Source organism: Diachasma alloeum, unplaced genomic scaffold, assembly GCF_001412515.2.
Source record: "Diachasma alloeum isolate Michigan unplaced genomic scaffold, Dall2.0 Dall_scaffold_00178, whole genome shotgun sequence".
NCBI classification, from domain to species: Eukaryota; Metazoa; Arthropoda; class Insecta; order Hymenoptera; family Braconidae; genus Diachasma; species Diachasma alloeum.
This window is the reverse complement of record NW_021680344.1, coordinates 4057901-4071972: the sequence shown is the minus strand read 5'-3', so window position 1 is coordinate 4071972 and position 14072 is coordinate 4057901. Positions and strand designations below refer to the sequence as shown.

Genomic DNA, 14072 nt, shown 5'->3' with positions numbered 1-14072 from the left:
CCGCGCCATCCTAAAAAGACAGTTGACGTTGGGCAGGCGCAAAGCGCATCACAACGCGCGCAAGTGCCAGTCGATGTGACTCGTCCCATGCCGTTGCATCTGCCAGTTATCGTGCTTGTGATTACATAGTTAGTTAATAGTTAGTTAATACCCGGACTAAAATAATAAATAAGTGAAAAATGGTGGAGAGAAAAGAGAGCCGTGAAATCCTGACAATATTGATATTGTGTATTCTGTGGTACATTGTGTCGAGCAGCAATAATGTAGTGGGTAAATTGTTGCTGTCAGAGTTTCCATATCCAATGACAGTTACGATGGTGCAGTTAACCTCAATCACAGCATTGAGTGGGCCATTTTTCAACATGTGGGGAGTGAGAAAGAGTAAATCGGATATTTCGTGGGGTTATTATTTGCGGCTCATTGTGCCACTTGCACTGGGGAAGTTTCTGGCGAATGTCTTCAGCCACGTCAGCATCTGGAAGGTGCCTGTGTCGTATGCACATACTGGTATGGTGATACTCTTTTCGTGCATGTGGTTGGAATGTTGGGGGTGATGGTGGTGACCACGAGGGGAGGGCCAGGGGGAGAGTTCTGGTGTTCTTCAGGATTTTTTGGGAAATGATTTTGGGGATTTATTTGTTGCCAGAGGGATTGAGAGTTGGCTGGGGCTGGGTGCAGGCAGAATGTTTACAATATGGTAGATTTGACGACAGATTTTGTGGTCTTGATGATTAGGATTTTTATTGCTTGGGAATTTCTGTGAGTTTAGGGAAAATGGAGAGGGATTGCTCTGGAGGGCATGGAATTTCATATAAAAATCGTTATCCAGAAAATTTTTATTCATTTTTGTCTTGGTGACACTTTTTTGGTGCATGTGGTTGGAATGTTAGGGGTGATGGTGGCGACGACGAGGGGAGGGCCAGGGGGAGAGTTCTGGTGTTCTTCAGGATTTTTTGGGAAATGATTTTGGGGATTTATTTGTTGCCAGAGGGATTGAGAGTTGGCTGGGGCTGGGTGCAGGCAGAATGTTTACAATATGGTAGATTTGACGACAGATTTTGTGGTCTTGATGATCAGGATTTTTATTGCTTGGGAATTTCTGTGAGCTTAGGGAAAATGGGGAAGGATTGCTCTGGAGGGCATGGAATTTCATATAAAAATCGTTATCCAGAAAATTTTTATTCATTTTTGTCTTGGTAACACTTTTTTGGTACATGCGGTTGGCATGTTTACAATATGGTAGATTTGGAGACAGATTTTGTGCTCTTGATATTCAGAATTTTTTTATTTGGGTATTTCTTTAAGGTTACAGAGAAAATGTCAAAAAATTAATTTTGTAAATAGCGAAATTTCGCGTAAAAAAGGGCTTTGATTGTTTTTTCTAAAACTAATTGCTATCGAGATAATTAAGATGATTGTTAGGATGAATATGTAGAAATATTAAACGAATTTGCAGACTTTTTTAGAAGAATTCTTTGTGCACAACGATTTTTAAACTTTATTCATTGCTGCATCAATTGTAATTGTTAATAAAAAATAGAAAAATATTCTTCATGTTTTAAAAATTGAATTAAAACCTTTAAGCCTTTGGATTAAAATTCCTTACATAGTCCGTTGTTCAAAAAACAATTAAATTTCCTTATTCAACACTAATCCAACTATCAACAGCTTCAAATAGTATTCAAGTTTGGAATTCCCCGCTAACTAATGTCACAAATCGTAAGATACGTTATCACCGTGTGAGTAGATAAAGAATTTTCCGACCGTTTGAATCCTCTTCTAGGAACTGTCAATCCCCAGTTAATTATCTTCCAAGCAAAACAAGGCACTCGTTCATTTACTAATTGATTAATTGTGGTTTGTCCCAGTGAAGGCTACGATGCCCCTCTTCACAGTATTCCTGTCGAGGATAATCTTACGTGAAAAGCAAACCTACAGGGTATACCTCAGCCTCGTGCCAATTGTCGGTGGTGTTGCTATTGCGACATTAACTGAACTCAGTTTCAACGTCATTGGGCTTGTCAGTGCTCTAGCATCTACCATGGCATTTTCGTTGCAGAATATCTACTCTAAGAAGGTAATTACAACCGCAAAAAAATTCTTAAGTAGTGATTTAGGAGCGGAATGAAAAAAAATTATAGTTTCTTTTAATATCTAGGAAACTACTGAGTCTAGAGAAAAGTGGTAAAGGAACATTTTGTGGAGAATTCCATAAACTACAAAAAAGATTATTTAATATTTTCCTCTAAAGCCAATAGTTTCGGAGATATTTGCGAAATATTCACTCAATGTTTCAAAACTGTTGAGAGGATTTTTGAAATATCTCAAAAACTACTGGGTTTACAGAAAAACACCAGAGGAATTTTTTGTGCATAATTTCATAAACAACAAAAAAGATCTTCTGACATTTTTCTCTAAAGTCGTTAGTTCCAGAGATATTTGCAATTATTCAACCAATATTCTTGCGAATCGAGTAAAAACTCAGTGAAAGAAGCTAAAATAACGAAAAAGTTCTTGAATCGTCTTTTTCAGGTTCTGTGTGACACTGGAATCCACCACCTCCGCCTCCTCTTCATCCTGGGTCGCCTAGCCCTCTTCCTCTTTCTCCCAGTGTGGCTCGCCTACGACCTCCGGACCTTGATAAACGAATCAGTGACGCACTCCATCAGCACCAAGGTAATAGGTCTTCTAATTCTCGATGGAGTTCTCAACTGGCTCCAAAACATCATAGCCTTCTCCGTAATGTCAATAGTCACACCACTGACTTATGCAGTTGCCAATGCCAGCAAGAGAATATTCGTCATAGCTGTGACGTTGTTCATACTGGGCAATCCCGTAACTGGCCTCAATATATTTGGCATGACACTCGCAATTATCGGAGTTTTTTGTTACAACAAAGCTAAGTACGATCAGAGGCAGGCAGCTAAGAAGGAATCACTGTTGCCTAGTTACACGAATGTTCTTGATATCAAGAAAAACGGAAGTGCTTTTCATGTCAATGGCTGGACACCACAGACGCATCGATTATTCGCCGTCTAGTCTTCAATTTAGATAGATAAATATTTCAATTATTGATCAATTTGCGAGTGATTTTTTTCGTGTGTGGAACGAGCTTGAAGACATGTTCTAGGGGATTTTCTGAACGTCTTTCTTTGATAGAACTTGGGCAATTTCTATAGTAATGAGGCGAACAGGAATTTAACTATTCAAAAATCCATTCAATTTCGAGAGCATGTTCATCATAATTTTCAGCTAAAGGAAATGATTTTGTAAGTACTTAGAGTACTTTTCTCCAGACGATGCCCAGAGAAATGCAGTTTTCTACACATTTTCTATAGAATTTTTCTGAATTCTTTATGAGAAAAACCCATAAACTTTTCTGTGGATCATGTCTATGAGATCTCTGCATACATGTTGACAGTGAACGTAACTCCAGACAAATTAATTTAATAGTTCAATGGATTGTTGAGATATTCTGTTGTGAAATTCTCTGCTCTGGAGGAAGATGATACGTTCAGCCTTGTAGTATTTATTTATCGTCCGTTGTCTCATGATTCTTGCGCAAGGTTGGGGAGACCTTTTAAAAATTCCAAAGGTTTCGATAGTGACGTTTTTTACAAATGATTGATCAGTGATGACGGGTTTATTCGTGGCTCGCTCGTCCCTGCTGGTGAGGAACTTGTCCATTTTCGGTAGATAGATATTGACGAAATGACGAGCCAATTGCGGGCCCAATTGGCTCGCGGAGAGTTCGATAACGGCCAGAGTGAGATTAATCCATTTTTCAAGGGTTTTCGGGGGAATGTCCCAGTTACTGAACTTGTCGTGCAATAAAGCTCATAAATAACAGTGAAATGATGAAATATATCGTTCATTGTTGGTTGAAAAATAATTTTTGTTGAATATCTCTGAATCTATTGGAAATAGTCAATGTTTTTCCCAAAGATTCGAAGATATTCACTAATTTTGTGATTATTTTTTGGAAATTATTTTGATTTTTTTCTGTAGAGGAGTATAAGATCTACAAAAAAGGTTAAGATATTTTTCTGGTTAAATTAATTCGATTAAACATGCAAAATTTTCAAATAAATCCAGAAAAATAGTTCATTTCAATTAAATAACCTTCATTTCAGTGAAATGAATTGTTCTATTTAAACAATTCGTAATGAAACTTTCATTCAAGCTCGAATTCGATTTTTATTCACATCAAATAGATATATTTTAAAAAATGAAAAAATTGAATGTTTTGATAGTATTCCATACTTTTTAAATCCATTCTTTTAAACCAGACGTTGAGAAGATATTTTTCTCTTCTGTTTCGAGTTAAATTTACTGAATCTGTTTTAACACTTCCATATCGAAAGGAATTGAATGATTAAATGAACTCAGGAGTTAGATAAGGAACAAATATGGTCAGCCATTGAGACATTCACCTCGATAGTTACTTGTGTACCTTGCAGGTTGAAAGAGAAACTAACAAATGAAAGATAAACAAATTTTTTAATACAAATGGTACTTCCTTGAGTGCTCGTGAGGGTATAAACTTCATAGTTGGATGGACTGAGGAATTTTAAATGCAATTTCACGTTGACCAAAGCTGTTATTCGTTGAACCAATCATTTTGAATGTCGTTTAATTGGTTGGAAATAATAACAGAATTATTTCACGAATTTATTTTTGATTATTCTGCAAAATAATCTGCGACTCCCTGATTTTTTTGCTTGTAATAATATTTTGCCAAATTAATTTTCCCGTCCGTGACGTGTGGAAATAAACCCACATGTCTGTCGACTTATTTATAAATTCGGTGAGAACAAAGAGAAATATCTCGCTCCATTCAATCATGAAAATAAGATTTTAGAAATTGTTATTCGTTCCAAGTTTATGAAGAAAATAAAGAAATATGTAAATAGTTCTGGTGCGAATGAACTAGTGTGCGGGAGAGTGACCTAGGTATAAAAAAAAAGAAATGTAAGAATTTATCTAATAGTAACATTTATTTTTGTATAAATAAAAAGTGACATGCGTACAAAAATAATGAAGAGACGAATAGGGCACCTGGATGATTAATGCCCGAATAAAGTATTATTCAACATGAATCAATCCACAATATCCAATATTCATTGACTAGTTAATACTAACGAAAGAACAGGGGAAAGTCGTCGATTAAATCGGGGATGTCATGGGTTTTCGTGAATTATTATTTTCTAATCTGACGTTTTTTTTAATTTAACGTCTTTCTAAAGGCGAAATTTATACGACATAATTCTAATTCTCAGTAAATTTTGCTTAAACCTAGCAGAATTGTCCTTGAATTAAGACGTTTTCAGCGATTTTGAGAAAATTTCGATTCTTGAATTCAGAACATTTGGGTTTTCACATTAAAAACATTATCGTTCTTGAATTTACAGTTTTTCCTGTCCCAAAATTAATCCATGCATGTCTGAAATTGGTCATTCCAACTGAATGTAATTTATAACTTCTCTTCATGGTCTAACATGTTGATTGAATTAATGTTGACACAAATGTTCTTAATTTCTGAAAATTTCTCACTTGAAATCAGTTTTTAGTCTTCAATTCCAGAGATATTCATCTGAAATTGAGTGAACTTCTTATTCTGAGGACAATGCACGCTAGAACCACGAAAAATCAGCAACTTTTTACTGAAAACTAGAAGCACTTTTTCTCTATAAAAATTCTGCATTTGTACAAGTACTTTTCACAAATCTCTGAGATTCTTTATTCTACAAATTTAATTTTCAGGAATTTAATGAAAATAATTTTAGTGGATGAATTAAACTCTCCTTCCAATCCTCCAAAGACAGTCCCACGATACCCTCCACTGAATTAACAAAATTAATCTAACTACCGGTGAAGAGTAAAATTACAAATTTTTCGTGACATTCTGGGGGGAGAGGGGTCGCGCAACCGTGAGATCTAGGCGGGCTCCGGCAGCAGCGATGAGTGGCACTGCTAGGCAGCAGTCGCAGTCCTCTGTGCTCGTGTCGTTGACACGTAGAATTCGGTCGTACGGCTTCAAGACACCGTCGCATGGCCCCCCGGGTCGCAAACGATTTATGTAGACCCCACGCTCGTAGAGACCGTCCGAGACGGAAAAACCGAAGTCCTCGTAGACTGGGTCTTTATGGAGGGATATGTGGACTATTTGCTGGGGCCTATTGTCACTCCCCGGTCGATCCTGAGAGCTGAACAGAGGAATTGAATGTGAAGATGTTTTTTTCAAATTAATTTTCTCGATTAATCCAAAAATTTTAAAAACTCAGTAATTAATGATCAACAGGATTTTTTTTATTAATGAAAAAACGTCTTTGCTAAATTAAATTCATGGAAAATTGTCAAGAGACATTTTTATAAAACATTAAATCTCCGCGAAAAGATCTCTGATGATGAATAATGCCAAAAATTAAAAAAACAATCAGTAATTCAGTAGCGAAGTGGTAAAAGGAGATAAGTCAATTTTCACTGTTGACCAGTTTTCAATCAATATCTCGGAATCTAAGGGAGATAGCAAAATTTTTGTTGCAACCTTTTTTGTGGAGCCGATTGACTGCTACAACAAATGTAATTACGAAAATTTCACTATCTCCCTTAGATTTGGAAATATTCCTCAAAAACTCAACTGGGAGATGAGTCGACTTATCTCCGTTTACCACTTCACAAGTGAATTGATGATCAACCGAAATTTTTATTAATTAAAAAACGTCTTTGCTAAATTAAATTCATGGAAAACTGTCAAGAGACATTTTTCAAAGTGGTTAAAACTCCGTAAGAAGATCTCTGATGATAAATAATTCAGTGGCGAAGTGGTAAACCGGTACAAGTCGGTTTTGACTATTGGCCAGTTTTCAATAAATATGTCGGAATCTAAGGGAAATAGCGAAATTGTTATAATTTCCGTTTCTGTAGCTCTTAATTTGCTCTACAAAAAAGATTATGACAAAAATTTTGCTATTTCCCTTAGATTTTGAGATATTCATTGAAAACTGAGCAATAGTTAAAATCGACTTATATCGGTTTACCACTTCACTACTGAATTCGTATGAATATTAAATTTGAAATGGAGTTCTTTGTTAAATCATTAATTATTGCAAAACATAATTCTACGCAAATAAAAGGGAAAGGCTTACCCGGGATACGACGACATGGGAAGGTCCAATTGTCCACTGTCGATGGAGGCAGTGTCCCAGAGTCGTATAATCTCGGGCCCACTGACCTCCCCGAGCTCTCCCCAGGAGTCGACAGCACTGTCGACACTCGGTAAACTCTCTCTGGCGGATCTGAGGATTCCCGAGGGGTACTGAGGGCTTATCGGATCCCCCGCGACACTTCCGGAGACACTCCCCGAGACACTTCCATCTCTAAAAATACCAAAGTCCCCAGAAGACAATTTAGAAAAGAAAATTTCAGTTCGCGAGTGAATGCGCGCGTTACTCATTACGAAGTCGTATTTTTTTCCAAAGTCACCCTTCCTGATCACTTTGATTGAGTCTAAATATTTTAAGGGGAGACTATTATGAGTTTTAAAAGTCGTGGGTTATTGGAGTGAGACTTTTCATACGTTGAAGATCGATTATATAGTTCTGAAAACAAATAATTAGCGCAAAAAAAAATATTTTTCTCATTGTCCGTTTTCCCGAAAACCCTTAAAATGCCAAAAACAGTCCAGGGCCTCCAATTTTTGAGCTACGAAGGATTTTTTTTTCAAAATTCTCGGAAAAATATGTGGAGTTACAATTACGAGCTATTTTTTTTAAATTCTCCTCTTACATGGCTAAATTTACTTTTTTGTATTTTTTTTACACAAATAGTAAATTTTTTACATTAAAAAAAACCGAAAGCAGCTGTGTAGGAGTCGAATTCCGAAAAACTGGCTCGTAATTGTTGTTCCACACATTTTTTCGAAAATTTTGAAAAAAAAAAATCTTTTGTAGCTCAAAAATTGGAGGCCCTGGACTATTTTTAGCATTTTAAGCGTTTTCGGGCAAACGAACAATAAAAAAATTTTTTTTTGCACTAATTATTCGTTTTCAGATCTACGTAATCGATCTTCAATGTATGAAAAGTCTCACTCTAATAACCCACGACTTTTAAAACTGAGTAGTCTCCCCTTAATGATTATTTGACGTTCAAATCTAAACGTTCTTAAGCCTTATTTGACCCTCAAAACCATTTGACCTTCAATTTCAAACGTCTTTAAGGGTCGTTTAACCCTCAACTCTCTCCATCTTGAATTCATTTCCTCTCTTTAAATTCCTAAAAAATGAATTCAGTAGCGAAGTGGTAAACCGGTTTAAGTCGATTTTGACTATTGACCAGTTTTGAGTAAATATCACGGAATCGAAGGGAGATAGCTTAATTTTTCTCAAAACCTTTTTTGTAGCACTCAATTTGCTCTAGAAAAAAGGTTATTACGAAAATTTCATTATCTCCTTCAAATTCCGAGCTATTTTTCAAAAACCCAACTAAGAGATAAGTCGACTAAAACCGTTTTACCACTTCGCTACTGAATTAAATTCACCTCTGATCATTGCAACTGTCGGGTTTCCTCACGGTGAGAGCAACAACAGAGCTCCCTGGCCGATGAAGAAGCTGTGCAGCCTGCCTCAAATCCCCAGGGTCGAGTTTCTGGCCGTCGATCGCCAGCAACCGATCCCCAGGGGATAGGCTCCCTGTTCTGTACGCCAGGGAGCCTCTCCTCACCTCCGCGATCACCAGGTCCTCGTTGACGGTCAGCCCCAGGTCCGGCTGTCCCCCCAGGGGTCTTGCCACTCTCACCGTGAATACTCCTGAGCTGGGGACCACCGATCCCCCCACCTTATACTCCGTCACTAGTTCCACCTATTGCCATCAACGGATTTTTGAAAAATTCTGTTAATTTCGGGGTTCTGGGGTTCTTATTTCATCAGTCGTACCTCAGAGAAGCAGGAGCCTTCCCTGAAGTGTCGATTTATACCTAGCCAGTTTAGTGAGAGTTCCACACACTCCTCGAGTATGAGAAAGAACAAAAAAGAGATAGAAAGTTCAAAAATTTTTGTCAAGGGAATTTGCAGGGATTGGGGCAGGCGTATGAAATCAAATGAATTTTGAGATTATTTTGGGGATTTATAGGGTTCTTGAAGATTTTTGGCAGATATTTTCGGTATACTTTTTGGAAATTTCCCTCGTGGAAATCGGGTCGTCAGATTTTGACAAATTATGACATAAAATGTGAAATTATGTCAAAAAATGAGAAAATTGATAGATTTTTACATAATTTCATAGAATTTGATAAAATATGTCCACTAGATAAATGAAGTTCCACACATTCCTCGAGTATAAAAAAGAACGAAAAATGAGATAGAAAGTTCTGAAATTTTTGTCGAGGGAATTAACAAGAATTGTGGCAGGCGTATGAAAAATCGATGGAAACTTGACCTCCAGTTCAATTATCCCCCGAAAATTGATAGAAATCAGGAAAATTCAGGGAAATATATTCTTGAATATCCAATTAATTAATTCGGTGCCGCATATTCATGTTTTGATGAAAATTCAAGTGATGTTTGCATTGGGAATTACAATCCTTGTACTTCCCCATCATTACAAACCTGCGAAGACTCGAGAATGGCCGCGACCTCGGCAGGCTGTAGATCCCTCAGAATCCTCCTGTTGATGGCGATGATCTGATCGCCAGGCAGTAGCACTCCACTCCTCTCGGCAGGCCCCCCCGCCTCCAGCAGGTCGACAACATAATTAATTCCGTCATCGGCGATCCTCAGTGCCAGCCCCAGTCCCCTGTGATCGGGTCTGAGAAGAACAGTGAGACTCTCCTTCGTGTAAAGCGTCTGGTTAGCAGCTTGAGGCTGCGCCCTCCTCTTAACCGTCCTGGATGACGTGCTCGGTGGTCTGGGAAGTATCTGGAGTCTCGCTATTCTGCAATTATCAGTGACATTCCTGAGCAGTTTGGCAGCTGCTGTTGCATCGTGCACGGGTGTGTCATCGACCGCGAGGAGACGATCGCCAGGCTGCAGTGCACCACAACGATCTGCGGTGCTGGCTGGTCTGAGACTCTCTATATACACACCACTTGGTGTTTCACGTACTGTTAATCCCAACTCCCCTGGTAAACAGAGAGTTTCGGGTTGAGGGAATGGGTAAACAAACTGGGGAGATGATGGGACACGTTGTTTATGTCTTCGGGGTTCATGAGGTGTGGAATTATGGTCTTTGATATTGTCAGAGTGTATATGACGGCTGAATGTTTATGGAATGAGTGTGTCAGTCATTATGACGTTTTTAGTTGCCTTTTACTCATTCAATCTTCATTATTTACCGAATTTTCTATTGAACTTAGTTTATTGAGATGTTTTATGTAGAAATGTTTTTTTTGTGTTTTTTTTAACAAAAGGAGAAAGAAGAGTGGAAAAAATACAGAATTCATGTCAAGGTATTCCTATGGAAAATGTCTTGATAAAAAAAGTTGCGGAGAAAGATGAAATTCTGCTGATGTTTTCAATAAAATAGTTTCCATTATAGTTCTTCAATAAGGCCAAGAACCAATGGAATTTTCAATAGAAATGCAATAGAATTCCGTGAAATTCTTTCGTACGTGTCATTCTTCATCCAATTTTATTATCCAGTAATGGGAAAATTTCCTGCGGAACCGAAATTTTCGGAAAAAGTCTCGACATTATTTTACCGGAGAGTCCTCGCTCCAACTGCACTAGGAGGGGACCCGAGGTGGCAGCCCTCGCCTCCTCCATGTTAGCCACGTCGTACTCAATCGTGAGAGACGCCACAGGTGCGTCGGAGCTCCTCCTGAGGGCCCTCTGCGCCTCCGCCAGGCTCAAGCCCCTCAATTCCGTGTCGTCTACCGCCAGGAGTCGGTCCCCCGGTCTCACCCTCCCCTCCTTGGCGGCTGGACCGTCCGATTTCACTCCCGTCACCACTAGTGCCCGCGCTACCCCTCCCCTCAGGGTCACCCCGAGGTTCCCACCCTCTCGTTCCACTCGAACTTGAGCCACTTTCGAGGAAACTCCGGAGGGCTGACCCGTCTCTATATCGTCCAGTACCAGGAACTTCTGGGAGCCGTAGTGCGAGTTGTGCGGATTGTCCTCGGAACTTGCGTTTGTTGCAACACTACCGGGACGCGCGCGACTCTTGTCACGAGAACGCATCGTTCCCAGGCGCAATGAACTGAACATCCTTGGCATTGAGTGTTGGATCGGTTTTAAGAGTTTTCGGGCATTTTTTTTTTACTTGAGGTCCTTATTCGGGATAATTGCTTGGGGATTTGATCGTTGGGTTTTTGGTGGAGTTCAGGATTTTTTCGTTTTTTTTGGTCGAAATGTCAAGATTTCTACGATTTTTGGGATTTATTTCGCGAATTTTAGGGGTTGAAATTCAGGAAATGGGACAGAATTTAGGTAAATTGTTCGGACAATTTCTTATTTAGATTTTTGGCGATAAACTTGACTCTTTGAGTGCCTGAAGAACTTTATTAATGGTTTTTTGGTCGAGACCTGGAGGTTTTGAATGTATTTTTGAAATTTAGCTGGTGAAATAAGTGTTTTTTGATTCAAGGGATTCAATTGTTCAATTGATTTGCTATTTCTATTTTGTGTACTAATGTTGGACATCTTCGATGGTCTGAAGAATTCTGTTTTTGATTTTTCGTGAATTGTAGATTTTTCCAATTTTTTCCTATTTAATTTGATAAGATTGAGGAAATGAGTTCGGATGATTTTCACTTCATCATTTTCAATCTATAATTCCTCCTTCCAAAAATTGGGGATTATTATTTTTTCAATTCAATTAAATTATTAAAATTCTTCAATCACTCAAACTTTCTCTTCTCAATTCTATTCCTATTTGCATTTCAAAATCCACACATTTGCGAATTTTTTGGTCTCAAGTGAATGAAATGAATGAGCGAATAGAATGAATTCAGAGTGAATTCTAGTACACGAGATGAAAAACCTAATTCGATTCCCTCTATTAAAAAAATTGCCCCTAAATTCGTTGTTTTGACTTTCTCCTCAAGTGTAGGAACCCCCTCAAGAGAACAAAAAATGATTTAAACTTTTCCCATTCAATTTGACGACTTCACAATTTTGTTGTTCTCAATTCTCTAAATTAAGTGTTCAATCTCTACAAAACGGGATTAAACGATTCAAGTCGTTGATGTAGAGTCTACCATTCTCGAGATGAGTTTATAAATAAATCCCATGCTCAACTGACGCCCCGGCTCGCGAAGAAGAGGCGTTTGTGCATGTCAACAATGAAGCTGTTCAACAATTGGATGACACTTGCAAAAAAACAATTATTCACAGACTTTTGCGCGTATTTTCACGTAACAATTGTCCTCAGCCTTCGTTTTTGACGTTTGAATACAGTGGGAGCACGTGGATGATGCGTTGGAGATGAGGTGGAGAGCTAGACTGAGGGATGCCTCGGATGCAGGAGGAAATGAGGAGCAAGGAGAACGGGCCGGCGCGAGACACACTAAAATAACCGGATAGGGACGCATCGCTTCGTAACTTCCAAGTTTTAAGGCTATTTATAAAATTGAGAGGGAACACCCGCGCTTGGGTATTGAGTCCGTCCCTGGGATGAAACTCACTGCTCTCGATCGTCGAATTACTCTTTCTACACTTATCGTTAATGTCATCCCACGCAGAAAATTACGGAGTTTTTTTTGGTTGTGGTCAATCGCGGGGAGAAGGGGGACGGGGGGCATTTCCGGACGGAAATGTTGCGATGCGAATTAATGAATAATTCTATTGGATCAGAAATGTAGAATTGGACTTCTATTGGAAACAATTTCAATTCAATTGATTTTGACTATTCGTCAGTTTTCAATGAATATCTCGTAATCTAAGGCAGATAGCCAAATTTTTGTTGAGACCTTTTCTGTAGAGCAAATTGAGAGCTGCAAAAAATGTAGGGACGAAAGTTTCGCTATCTCCTTTAGATTCGAAGATATTCTTCGAAAACTCAGTTGAGGGATAAGTCGACTTAAATCGTTTTACCACTTCGCTGCTGATCTGATAAAGACAATGGATGCAATTAGATTTTTTTGTTCAAGTCGTTCCATAAACGTCTTTTCTATACATTTTTTTATGGAAAGTATATTTTTAAAAATCTATAGAACGTCTAGAAAGGAAAAAAATTTGAAAATTCATATAGTTTGTATTGAACGTTTTCTGTTTTAAAAAAACGCAGTAAATCTGCGGAACTATTCAATAGACTCAAAATTTCAGGAGAAGTTCCATAGAAATCCTATAAAATTCATGCGTGTTCGACCGCAATTCTCTAATTCTACTATTTATTTAGTCTAAAGAACCTCGAGAAATGTTTTTTCTCACTTTTTTTATTCATTACCCAAGAGGCAGGTGACGGAAGTGGAAAGTGATCCATTCGGGTAAAAGTGAGACGACATCAAGAGTTGTTTTTTCGGTCCCTAGAGTTAAGATGACGCAAATAGAACAGTCCGCGTATCTCGGAAATTCTCAAATGGAATGGAAAAATATTAATCCGGAGAACCTCAAGCACTGAACGTGCGATTTGCTGAAGTTGTTTTTTTCGGTTGATGCCCTCACGTGGGTACGAGGACCCTGGTTTATTGCCTCGGTCAATTAAGTGTACCGCGGCCGATAAACTCGGGACAGAGGCCAGGCTTTCACACGTGCGGGCTAATCGCGAATGAGCATCTCCGTTTCAATTGATGACGATTAAAGACTTCTTTATGCGCGATAACGGAATTTTTCGAAATTTAATTATATTCCTATTCTTGGAAAGACTCCTCGAATGATTAGATTAATTTTTTCAATTCATTTCGCACGGAAATTGAATTTAATTGCTGATTGTTTCATTAATTGATGGGAATTCGAGGAAAAGACGAATGAATGCAATTGTGAATTTCGTTTTTGCTGAATATCTTGGGATTGAAGGGAGATAGCAGAATTCATGTTACAACCTTTATTGTAGAGAATTTCGAGAGCTACAAAAAAGGTCTGAATAATAATATCGCTATCTACTCTAAATTCGAAGATATTTACCGAAAACTGTCGATG

The 14072-nt window shown here is 38.3% G+C and overlaps 2 protein-coding genes across 5 annotated transcripts; one reads left to right on the top strand and one right to left on the bottom strand.

Annotated features, from left to right (window-relative positions):
• The first annotated feature begins 75 nt into the window (after positions 1 to 75).
• LOC107040089 (solute carrier family 35 member E1 homolog) lies at positions 76 to 5099 on the top strand. Its single transcript, XM_015260030.1, has 3 exons — positions 76 to 507; positions 1869 to 2077; positions 2533 to 5099. Exons 1-3 carry the CDS (start codon positions 180 to 182, stop codon positions 3037 to 3039), a joined length of 1044 nt encoding a protein of 347 aa, XP_015115516.1. The 5' UTR covers positions 76 to 179; the 3' UTR covers positions 3040 to 5099.
• LOC107040064 (glutamate receptor-interacting protein 1) lies at positions 4979 to 12424 on the bottom strand. 4 transcript variants are annotated; one of them, XM_015260009.1, is made up of 7 exons: positions 12194 to 12424; positions 10697 to 11202; positions 9606 to 10117; positions 8934 to 9005; positions 8540 to 8859; positions 7149 to 7379; positions 4979 to 6206 (listed from the first exon to the last, which is right to left on the bottom strand). In XM_015260009.1, the coding sequence occupies exons 2-7, from the start codon at positions 11199 to 11201 to the stop codon at positions 5885 to 5887; spliced, it is 1962 nt and encodes a 653-aa protein (XP_015115495.1). In that variant the 5' UTR covers position 11202; positions 12194 to 12424; the 3' UTR covers positions 4979 to 5884. The 4 variants fall into 4 exon arrangements, with proteins under 4 accessions (XP_015115495.1, XP_015115478.1, XP_015115486.1 ...); XM_015259992.1 differs by having other exon boundaries at positions 10697 to 12424; XM_015260000.1 differs by having other exon boundaries at positions 8934 to 9002; positions 10697 to 12424.
• Positions 12425 to 14072: the final 1648 nt, after the last annotated feature.